Source organism: Grampus griseus, assembly GCF_964374135.1.
Source record: "Grampus griseus genome assembly, chromosome: 10".
In the NCBI taxonomy this organism is placed as follows: domain Eukaryota; kingdom Metazoa; phylum Chordata; class Mammalia; order Artiodactyla; family Delphinidae; genus Grampus; species Grampus griseus.
In genome coordinates this window covers 20,493,093-20,504,302 of record NC_139004.1, presented here as the reverse complement: position 1 = coordinate 20,504,302, position 11,210 = coordinate 20,493,093, and the positions used below count along the sequence as shown (strand labels likewise).

At 38.8% G+C, this 11,210-nt stretch overlaps 3 protein-coding genes across 3 annotated transcripts in view; 2 read left to right on the top strand and 1 right to left on the bottom strand.

Annotated features, from left to right (window-relative positions):
* The window catches only part of LOC309828770 (sodium-dependent phosphate transport protein 1-like), a 138,098-nt gene that overhangs the window by 102,056 nt on the left and 24,832 nt on the right, over window positions 1-11,210 (top strand). The gene's annotated exons all lie outside the window — the stretch shown is intronic.
* LOC309829101 (histone H2A type 1-A-like) lies at window positions 7,571-8,241 on the bottom strand (the record flags this gene model as incomplete). Its single annotated transcript, XM_082664797.1, has 2 exons — window positions 7,571-7,966; window positions 8,233-8,241. 2 exons carry the CDS (start codon window positions 8,239-8,241, stop codon window positions 7,571-7,573), a joined length of 405 nt encoding a protein of 134 aa, XP_082520923.1.
* Window positions 8,240-8,623, top strand: LOC309828672 (histone H2B type 1-A-like; the record flags this gene model as incomplete). The annotated part of the gene is made up of 1 exon (XM_082664174.1): window positions 8,240-8,623. The coding sequence occupies one exon, from the start codon at window positions 8,240-8,242 to the stop codon at window positions 8,621-8,623; it is 384 nt and encodes a 127-aa protein (XP_082520300.1).

The window sequence follows — 11,210 nt, the reverse complement described above, 5'->3', positions numbered from 1 at the left end:
GTATTGGTCTTTTTAAAAGACTTTTTGTTTCAATGATTTTTCTGTTGTTTTTCTGTTTTAATCTCATTGAGTTCTCCTCTTGTTTTTATTTTCTTTATGTTTAATTGAACTTACTTTGCTCTTCTTTTTCCATGTATTAACATTGAAACTTAGATTAATGATTTGAGAACGTTTACCTTCTCTGATATAAACATTTAGTGCTAAATTTCCCACTAAGCATGGCTTTCACTGCATTCTACAAATTTTTTAAATTAAACTTTTTTATTTTGAGATCATGGTAGATTCACATGCAGTTGTAAGAAATAATGCAGAGAGATACCATGCACCCTTTGCTCAGTTTCCCCCAAAGGTAACATCTTGCAAAACTTAGTACAATATCACAACCAGGATATTGCTGATGCTTTAATCAGGATATAGAATATTGCCATCACTGCAAGGATCCCTCATGTTGCCTTTTTATAGCCACAGATACTTCTCTGCTACCACCTCCTCAACTCTTGGGCCACTAATATATTCTCTGTTTCTTATGTCGTTTCAAGAATGTACTATAAATTGAATTTATAGTAGGTAATCTTTTGGAGTTGGCTTTTTTTTAATAGACTTTATTTTTTAAAGCAGTTTTAGGTTTAAAGCAGAAAAATTGTGCAGAAAGTACAGCGACTTCTCATGTACCTCCTCTTCTTCTACATTAGCGTGGTACACTTGTTACAATTAATGAACCACTATTGATATGTTATTATTAAAGTCTATAGTTTGTGTTAGGATTCACTCTTTGTGCTGTAAAGTTCTGTGGGTTTTGACAAATGCATAATGTCGTGTATCTACCTTATAGTATCATACAGAGTGGTTTCCCTGCCCTAAAAATCCTGTGTGCTCCACTCGTTCATCCCTGCCCCCTCCCACCACCAAACCCTGGCAGCTGCTGGCCTTTTTACTATCTCTATCGTTTTACCTTTTCCATGATATGATTAGTTGGACTCATACAGTATGTAGTCTTTTCAGACTGGCTTCTTTCACTTAGCAGTATGCATTTAAGATTCCTCCATGCCTTTCCATGGCTTGATAGTTCATCTCTTTTTATCACTGAATAATACTCCATTGTATGGGTGTAACATAGTTTATTTATCCATTCACCTGTTGAACAACATCTTGGTTGTTTCCAGTTTTTGGCAATTGTGCATAAAGCTGCTATAAACATTTTGTGTGTATGTGTGTGAATGTACATATAAACTCACTTGGATAAATACCTACGAGCGCTATTACTGGATCAAATAGCCAATGTTTACTATTGTAAGAAACTGTGTCTTCCAAAGTGGCCATACCATTTTGTGTTACAAACAGCAATGAATGGGTGTTCCTGTTGCTTTATTTCCTACTTAGCATTTCATATTGTCAGTGTTTTGGATTTTGGTCATTCTAATAGGTGTGAGATAATAGTGGTATCTCATTGCAGTTCCCTAATAAAATATGGTATTGAATACCTTTTCATGTGCTTATTTGCTGTCTGTATACCCTTTTTGGTGAAATGTCCCTTCATGCTTTTGCCCATTTTCTAATTGGATTCTTTAACATTTTCTAACTATTGGATTTTGGAAGTTCTTTATATATTATAGATACTAGCCCTTTATCAAATATGTATTTTGCAACTATTTTCTTTGAACCTGTATCTTGTCTTTTCATCCTCTTAACAGAGTGTATTTCTTATGGTCACCGTAACAGATTTTCACAAACTGGGTAGTTTAAAACAACAGAAATTTGTTCTCATGTAATATTGGCAGGACGAAGTCCAAAATCAGGTGCTGGCAGAATTGGTTCTTTCTGGATGCTCTGAGAGATAATTTGTCCCATGCTTCCCTTCTAGTTTCTGGTGGCTTCTAGGAATCTTTTGTGTTGCTTGATTTGTAGCTGCATCTCTTCAATCTCTGCTTTCATCTTCCACGCAATCTTCTCTTCTGTGTGTCTTCTCTTCTGTCTCTTATAAGAATACTTGTTACTGGATTTAGGCCCTACTGGGGCCCTTGAGATGATCTGAGATCCTGGATAACCCAGAATGAACACAGATACCAACTAGAATCCAAGCAGAACCTGAAAGGTTGGGATTAAGGAGAATCAGAAGAAAGGTATCAGGAATGAAATGACTTATATCACACAGGGTTTATTTTTTATATTTCTTTATGGTAACAAGGGGAGAGACTATTCATTTGGGAAAACCTAAATTTTGCTGCCAGATATTTTTAAGCGGAAAACTGTGATCTAATATCACTATTATATTTCAGTGAATGCAGCAAGCTTAGCTCTTATTTCCAGCATCATGTTATTTGGGTGGCATTAGTATATGATGGTCATATACTATTGGTTGATTAACACACTGATGAGTTTAGTTGGACCATGTAAGAAAGTAAAGTTCAAGATGGAAAAGACAAGAGGGTGTCACTTTTATTTTTACTGGGTAGAAAGGGCTTGGAGGCAAACTTAGTTAAATGTGATCCAGGTCTGATAAAATTTCAAGATTTTAGATGACTCATTGAGTAAGAGAAGGAACCGTGAGTGACAGACTGACGTTATCTCACTGCCCTCATATGGATTCTGGTAGTAGAGGTAAGGATTGAAAAGATGACTCCATGGAATGGATCCCCACCCAGAAAGGATGACCCCATCAGAATGTTCTGATGATCCACAAATACTCTCAAAGGGCCAGACATACTCCTTTTTTGGTGTTAAATTTGTCTTTTAATTGCCTTATATCATTAGAAGAAGGAGGAAAATTCCATCCCTTAACTAAATTTCATCCTTCTCCTCTGCCTCTCTCTCCCGTATTCTGTATTTATCTCTCAGTGGTACACCATGACTAAAAACAAGGCCATTTGCATTTCAGTACTAAAAAAAGTACTGAGACGAAGGACCCAGATTAACGACCAAACACATTTCATTGACAGTGGTGCTGGACAGAGGGTTTTCGTTGTGCCAAGTTGAAAGCTGTCCCTTGAATTTGCCAGGCAAATGTGCTTGCAAGTGAAACACGTAGTTGAAATATATTAAGGAAAGATAGGGGAGACATTAAAAGTAACCTGAATAACCCTGAGAACAGAAAGAAAAGCTACTGGGACTGAGTCCTTAGAGCGTGGAATCTCAGCAGCCACAGAATTTTTTTCTGATGTTGCCTTCATTTTCTTAATTTGTTCTAAGAACAAGAGATTAGCCACTGACGGCTCTAGATTAATTTTCTAACGTCTTCAGATTGCCCTGCACCTATACAAATGCGTCCCTTCAATTTCCAGGTCTGAGAATCCCAGGAAAGATTGGGTGGCATTCCCACTCTTTGAATGAATATTTTGGCCCAGAGAGTGCAGTTTCTTTATTGGCTAAACCTGTGTGCCTCATGAGCTGCTTGGATCAGCCATTCCTATCATTTCAGCGTTCCAAACAGCAAATCATGAACCATTTGTGAAGTAGGATACTCAAGAGAACAGTTGAACAAAACGGAATAATTAAGAACAGTAATCTTGGAATCCTTCCACAGTGGCATATTGTTTATGAAAACTTTTAAGTTATTTGTATGCATGTGTATTTCTGAGTGTGATTTTGCTCATATAGTAAAACGGATTTCTTAATGTGTTGTAGGAAAAAAAAAGAAAAACTCAGTGTACTGCATTGAATATAAATTTGTGTATTTGAATTCTGTCAGTGCTGCTGCTTGTGTAACTCATTACAGCAGCAAGGCAGTTTCCCCTGTTTTGCATAATAGACTGCATTAGAGCATGATTGCTCACTTAACCCCTGGGCTCCTCATTTACCCATTTAGATAGTAATCAGATGTACTTATTTCCCCTTCTGGGCTTCAGCATCAAGCCTCATTTATCCTTGTTTCTCCTGATTTCATATGTCTTTAACCCCCCTTCTTCTCCCCAATTTTTCCATAGTCTGATTCCAGTGGAATATTACAATTCTTTTACTAAGTGTTTGGTATGGCTTTCTGAAATTATAAATGAAAAACTGCTATCAATCACCAAAAAGCACGATTTTATTTTACTTATTAAAATGGCTTCTCGTATAACAGTTTGCATGAACTGAGGATAAAAGATTAACACCAGCATTTTAAAAAATTCTTTTTTAATTTTTATTCTATTTTGGAGTGTAGTTGATTAACAAATGCTATGTTAGTTTTCGGTGTACAGCATAGTGATTGAGTTATACGTGTATCTATTCTTTTTCAAGTTCTTTTCCCATTTAGCTTATTACAGAATATTGAGCAGAGTTCCCTGTGACATACAGTAGGTCCTTGCTGGTTACCTATTTTAAATATAGCAGTGTGTATATGTCAGTCTCCAACTCCCAATCTATCCCTCTCCCCTACTCTCCCCCCTCTCCCCCCCCCGTAACCATAACTTCATTCTCTAATTCTGTGAGTCTGTTTCTGTTTTGTAAATAAGTTCATTTATATCATTTTCTTCTGGATTTCACATGTAAGAGATATCATATGATGTTCGTCTTTCTCTGTCCTACTTACTGCACTTAGTATGATAATCTCCAGGTCCATCCATGTTGCTGCATATGGCATGATTTCATCTTTTTAATGGCTAATATTCCATTGTATATATGTACCACATCTTCTTTATCCATTCATCTGTTGATGGACATTTAGGTTGCCTCCATGTCTTGGCTATTGTGAATAGTGCTTCAGTGAACACTGGGGTGCATGTATCTTTTTGAATTATGGTTTCCTCCAGATATATGCCCAGGACTGGGATTGCTGGATCATACAGTAGCTCTATTTTTAGTGTTTTAAGGAACCTCCATACTGTTCTCCTTAGTGGCTGTATCAATTTACATTCCCACCAACAGTGTAGAATGTACTGTTGGTGGGAATGTAAACCAACCTTTTCTCCACACCCTCTCCAGCACTGATTATTTCTAGACTTTCTGATGATGGCCATTCTGACTGATGCAAGGTGATATCTCATTGTAGTTTTGATTTGTATTTCTCTAGTAATTAGCGATGTTGAGCATATTTTCATGTACCTCTTGGCCATCGGTATGTCTTCTTTGGAGAAATGTCTATTTAGGTCTTCTGCCCATTTTTTGTTTGGTTTTTTGATATTGAGCAGCGTGAGCTGTTTGTAAATTATGGAGATTAATCCCTTGTCGGTCGTATTGTTTGCAAATATTTTCTCCCATTCTGTGGGTTGTTTCTTCGTTTTGTTTATGGTTTCCTTTGCTGTGCAAAAGCTTTTGAGTTTAATTGGGTCCCATTTATTTATGTTTTTATTTCCATTACTCTAGGAGGTGGATCAAAAAAGATATTGCTGCGATTTATGTCAAACAGTGTTCTGCCTATGTTTTCCTCTAAGTTCTTTAGTAATCCGGTCCTACATTTAAGGCCTTTAATCCATTTTGAGTTTATTTTTGTGTATGGTGTTAAAGACTGTTCTAATTTCAACACCAGCATTTTGAAGTAGCCATAATTAATATTACATTGAATATAAATGACTCATTGAAATGTTTTTTTTGAAACTTGGTCACAGCTCCTTTTCTGAAAGATGGCTCTGAAGAGAACTGTTGATTTCCAATATAATTATTTCCCAGTTAATTGTGAAGCATTACCCTGCAGGTGTTACTTGCACCTAATTTTATTTCCCTTTTGTTACAGCAGAATCCTTTTAATATTTCTAAATGATTTGTCTAACGTAGTCCAGAATAGTATTAAAATATGATAAAGGGCTTCCCTGGTGGCGCAGTGGTTGAGGGTCCGCCTGCCCATACAGTGGACAAGGGTTCGTGCCCCGGTCCGGGAGGATCCCACATGCCGCGGAGCGGCTGGGCCCGTGAGCCATGGCCGCTGAGCCTGCGCGTCCGGAGCCTGTGCTCCGCAACGGGAGAGGCCACAACAGAGAGGCCCGCATACCAAAAAAAAAAAAAAAAAAAAAGATAAAAAGTCTGCTAACAGTAACTACTATTATTCCACTAAGAAACAAAAACTATCCAACTAAACATACTAGCAAATGTTAAGCATCTTCTGAGTTTAACAGGACTATTTTTCCCTTCGGTTTTATAAAGTGAATTGTTTGCTTTCACTCAACATTGAAACAACCTCACATTCTTAGATCCCCATTTGTCATTGTTTGGTAATTTTCTAATGGGCTGCCAAAGTTCACATTTAATGGAGATTTATGGGTTATTTAAAACATATTGCACTGCACTTAGCATGCTTTTTTCATTAAATTTTATATTTCTTCAAAAATATTTTTTCATAATCTGGAGCCACTTCCTTAGCCATAGATTTCTCTTTTCCTTAAATATCTAAGAGGATGGTAGCTCATCGACTTTTTTTCCCATTTATCTTAGTCCTCACTGCTTTTTAGGTTCAATTTAAGCAATTTATATTTTTCCGGAAACTCTTACATTTCATCAGTATTTTTAAATGTTTTTTTTAAACTATGTTTTTGTAATTTTAGAACACTTCGATTCTATATATAGGTTTGGGTATACGTTTATAGACAAGAGTAGTGTTCAAATTTTAACTTGGCAACTGTTTAAGGAATTTTTAAATTATAAACATGTAGATTTTTGTTTTGTGTTTGGAAATTTTTGATGCTTTCATTTTCGTACAAAAATTTTGTATTTGGCTGCTTTCTTGTCAGTTGTCTCTGTGGGTGTTTACTCCTAGGCAGTGCTAAAAGATCAACAAAATATTTTGCTTCATTTTCAGTGGTTAAATCTGTTGAATTCAGTGCCTACTATTCCTGAATAATTGGTGGTAGAAAGCTGCCTTGTCACATTACTTACCCACTCTAATACTGATAGTATTTTACCATTAAAATGGTACGTCTTGTTTGAGATTTATCCTACACACTATCAACCTGTTTGCTGTTTTTCATGTAATTAGCTGTCAAGTATGTCTTTTATCTTTTGGCTTAACATGTCATGCTTAGAGATTTCAGGATATGGAACCATCCTAGAACTCTTGGAAATCCCTTGCTAGAAAGCACTTGTGAGAACAAGCAGCCGTGATGCATACTGACTTGCTAGCTGCTTGGCTGACGTTCTGTTGACATACTCTCCAAACATGAGTTAAGCCAAAAGCTGCAACTTCACAAGTCTTTGCTTTTAATCCACTCATTTAGTCTAACTTTATCCTCCCTAAAGATCATGCGTCTTAATTCTTTCTTGGGAATTGTGTTCATTGTCAGAACAATCCTAAATTTGCTTCTTTCCCCAAGGAGAATGGCATCTCCTCCAACCCCACCCCCATCTCGCCAGGAGCCCGCTAGGATGTTTGCTCTACCTACTCTGAAATGTAAAAAATTTACACCCAAGTTCACGAGTTTTGCTGGAAAAATTTTTATGAAGTTAAACTGTTTCAGGGGTGTCACCGGAGCTACATACTTTTCAGAGTCCAGAGTTCTGTTAGCGTTAGTTGTGGTGAGTTCTTTTTTGGTGCCAATTACTGCTCTGTAGTCTCTTTCTAAACCTAAGCTGTTTCTCAGTAATTGTGAGTGGCTTTGGTTTCAGCTTGGGGCTTTTCTCCTTTAGACATTCAAGTTACTCACTTGGCTTTGCAACTTGTGAAGTGTTACTTGCACTGAACCTGGCGGTGGTGGCTCTCGGTCTTCCTGGGCAGCAGCACTGCCTGGATGCTGGGTAGGATACCGCCCTGAGCGATGGTCACACCGCCCAGCAGCTTGTTGAGCTCTTCGTCATTACGGATGGCCAACTGCAGGTGACGCGGGATGATGCGCATCTTGTTGTTTTCATGGGTCGCACTGCCCGCCAGCTCCAGGACCTCGGCCGTCAGGTACTCCAGCACTGCTGCCAGGTAAACCAGTGTGCCGGCCCCAATCTGCTCGATGTAATTGCCCTTGCGGAGAAGGTGGTGAACTCGACCCACAGAGAACTGCAGGCCGGCTCTGTACGAATGAGATTTGGCCTTAGTACGTGCTTGCCACGTCCAAACATTACTATAAGAATACTAATCTGTTATAACGGAAACAAATACCGTTAGGGCAGGTACGGGGTCTATTTATAGTCTCACGGTGGGTTGTGATTTACTATTTGATTGGCTGATACGCTTATATCCAATCAGAGAACCATACTGGAATCACCTCATTTACATACATGCCACTATCCAGTATCCAATCAGATGTGAGCTGCCCAATACGTCATCTGAACTCCGCGCATATAAATATCACGCTTCAGCAGACCAACTGCCGCTGGTTTTCTGTTTTAAAACTGTACGTTAGCCATGCCGGAGCAGACTTCCAAGAGCAGTGCTAGTTCCATGAAAGGCTATAAGAAAGCCGTGACTAAAACTCAGAAAAAGGAGGAGAAAAAGCGCAAGAGATATCGCAAAGAGAGCTATTCAGTGTATATCTATAAAGTACTGAAACAAGTTCATCCGGATACTGGTATTTCTTCGAAGGCTATGAGTATTATGAATTCACTTGTTACTGATATGTTTGAGCGCATTGCAGCGGAGGCGTCCCGCCTGGTGCGTTACAACAAGTGTTCGACCGTCACATCCAGGGAGATCCAGACAGCAGTGCGCTTGCTGCTTCCTGGGGAGTTGGCCAAGCACGCAGTGTCCGAGGGCACCAAGGCTGTCAGTAAATACAGTAGTTCCAAGTAAAGAAATTCAGACTTTTGTAACCCAAAGGCTCTTTTAAGAGCCACTTAACTTTCTAGAGAGTTGTAGGCTTTTTACTTGGCTGCTCAGTGTGTGTGGACAGGCTTACTCTTAGAGTGAGCTATAGCTGTTATGCTAGTAACTGTCAGATTCACTTTGCTGCCTTTAGTGTGGTTAAGAAATACGTAGATAACTCGTCCGTCTCACGTGACTATTAACCAGAATGATTTCAGGTGAAATCCCGGATCTCTTAAGCATATCAAAGAATAGAGCTCTCTTGAGTTGAACAGAGCTCCTTTAAGTCTGTCTTAAGAGAGGGTGGGTCGAGTGCCATGAGAAACGTGGCTTGCTCTTCTCTGGGTTATGTCCTGTTTTAAGTACTTTCTATCAAGAGACTGAAAGGGAACTGAAGCTGTGGAAAGACAAAGAACATAGGCAAGCTCAGCATGGGAGTGTTAAGGCTGTTTTGCTTCCGGTCTACATTTTCTGTAGTGTGTGAGAATTCTATAGATCAGGTTAGGTGCCCTACATCTGCTGAGATTTCGAGTCCAATAGTTCCTTGGTCTGGTGATGTCATCTGTACATTATTGGGGTGTCTAAACTAGGCTGTTTGTTAAAAACAGCTTGATATTGGGGAGTGGAGGTCTTGCCATATTGGAGTCACACAATCTGGCTAACCACAACTGACTGGCAAACAGAAGTAACGCTGACTGAATTTTTGGGGGGCGTTACTTTTCTTCCAAGTTATAATAGGATCACTTGCATTTTGTTTTATGAGAAGATAATTAAATTGGTGTTTGTGTCCTATATTACTGGACTCCAATACTAACATGTTCCAAATTGGGTCATAGGGTGTTTATCAAGTCAAGGGACTTTGGGTGGAAGATCTACTCTGTCACGATCGTCTGGACTCTTAGCAGACAAGCATTAAAAAGTGACAAATGACACTGAAATTAACATTAAAAAAGATCAAATTACTACTTCCCACAAACCAGTAGTTTAGCTGGACTCAATTCGTTCATTTATATTTTTCATTCTTCCCTTTTAATAACAAGATTTCGTGCTCATGTGTGTCTACCTTACAGTTAAAAAATACTTTAGTATCATTTGGTAGATATGTGTACTAAAACTCCACAGGGAAAAAAAAAAGTGCCCTACATTTCTGCACAGAAACAGACCCTACAAGAACCTCTGAATATCTTAACTGGGAATCATCCAAGGAGTTAACAGATGGGGCATCTGTGCCACATTGTCTGGGAGGGGAGGCATCATCTCCAAGCAGGGGTCCCAGCTGCCCCCATAAGATCTTGTGAAACAGCAGATGTCTGTATAGCTCCCAAATCCTTGTCAACTCTTGAGTTGAAAAGCAAGCAGTTTTTCCATGCTGGTTTTTGCCTTAGCAGTAGGTGTTTAGATTCACCCATTTTGTTATGTGAATTAAGAGCTTGTTCCTTTTAATGGTTGACTAGTATTCCATTGTATGCATAAACCACAGTTTGTCTATCCATTCATCTAACGAAGGGATCTTAGTTGCTTCCACTTTTTAGCTGTAGTTGTTATATAACTATTCACATGCAAGTTTTTGTGTGGACAGAAGTTTTCAAATCAGTTGGGTATTACCAGGAGCACAGCTGCTGGATGGTAGGCTCAACAGTACGTTTAGCTTTATAAGAAACTGTCAAACTGTCTTCGAAAGTGGCTGTGCCATTCTGCATTACTACCAACAATGAATGTGTTCCCGTTGCTCCATGTCCTCCTCAGCATTTGGTAATGTACAATATTTTGGATGTTATCCATTCTAATCGATGTTTAATATCTCATTGTTTTAATTTGCATTTTCCTAATAAATGACATTGAGGATCTTTTGGTATGCTAATTTACCATCTGTAAATTTTTTTTTTTTTTTTTTGCTGTACGCGGGCCTCTCACTGTTGCGGCCTCTCCCGTTGCGGAGCACAGGCTCCGGACGCGCAGGCCCAGCGGCCATGGCTCACGGGCTCAGCTGCTCCGCGGCATGTGGGATTTTCCCGGACCGGGGCACGAACCCATGTCCCCCGCATCGGCAGGTGGACTCCCAACCACTGCGCCACCAGGGAAACGCCCATCTGTAAATTTTTTTGGTGAAGTGTCTGTCCAGTTCTTTTGCCTATTCTTTAATTGGGTTATTTTCTTATTGTTTAGTTACAAGCATTCTATTTTCTTGGACACAAGTCCCGTTTCAGATAAATGATTTGAAAATATTTTCTCCTGGTCTGTGGTCTATTTTTACAGTATCCTAGCAGAAGTTTTTAATTTCACAAATGTCTGGTAGAAATATAATGCAAGCCACAAATACTGATCACATATGTCACGTTAAACGTTCCAGTACCCACACAGCATAAAAAAAAAGTGAAATGAATTTGAATCAAATATTTTGTTTAGTCCAGTTTATCTAAAATGTCAGTGTGTAATAAGGGTTAAATTATAATAATTTACATTTTAAAAAATTAGGACTTTGAAATTCAATGTGTATTTTATACTTACAGCATATCTCATGCAACATTTCAAGTGCTCAGTAACCACATCTGGCTAGTGGCCACCATATTGGACA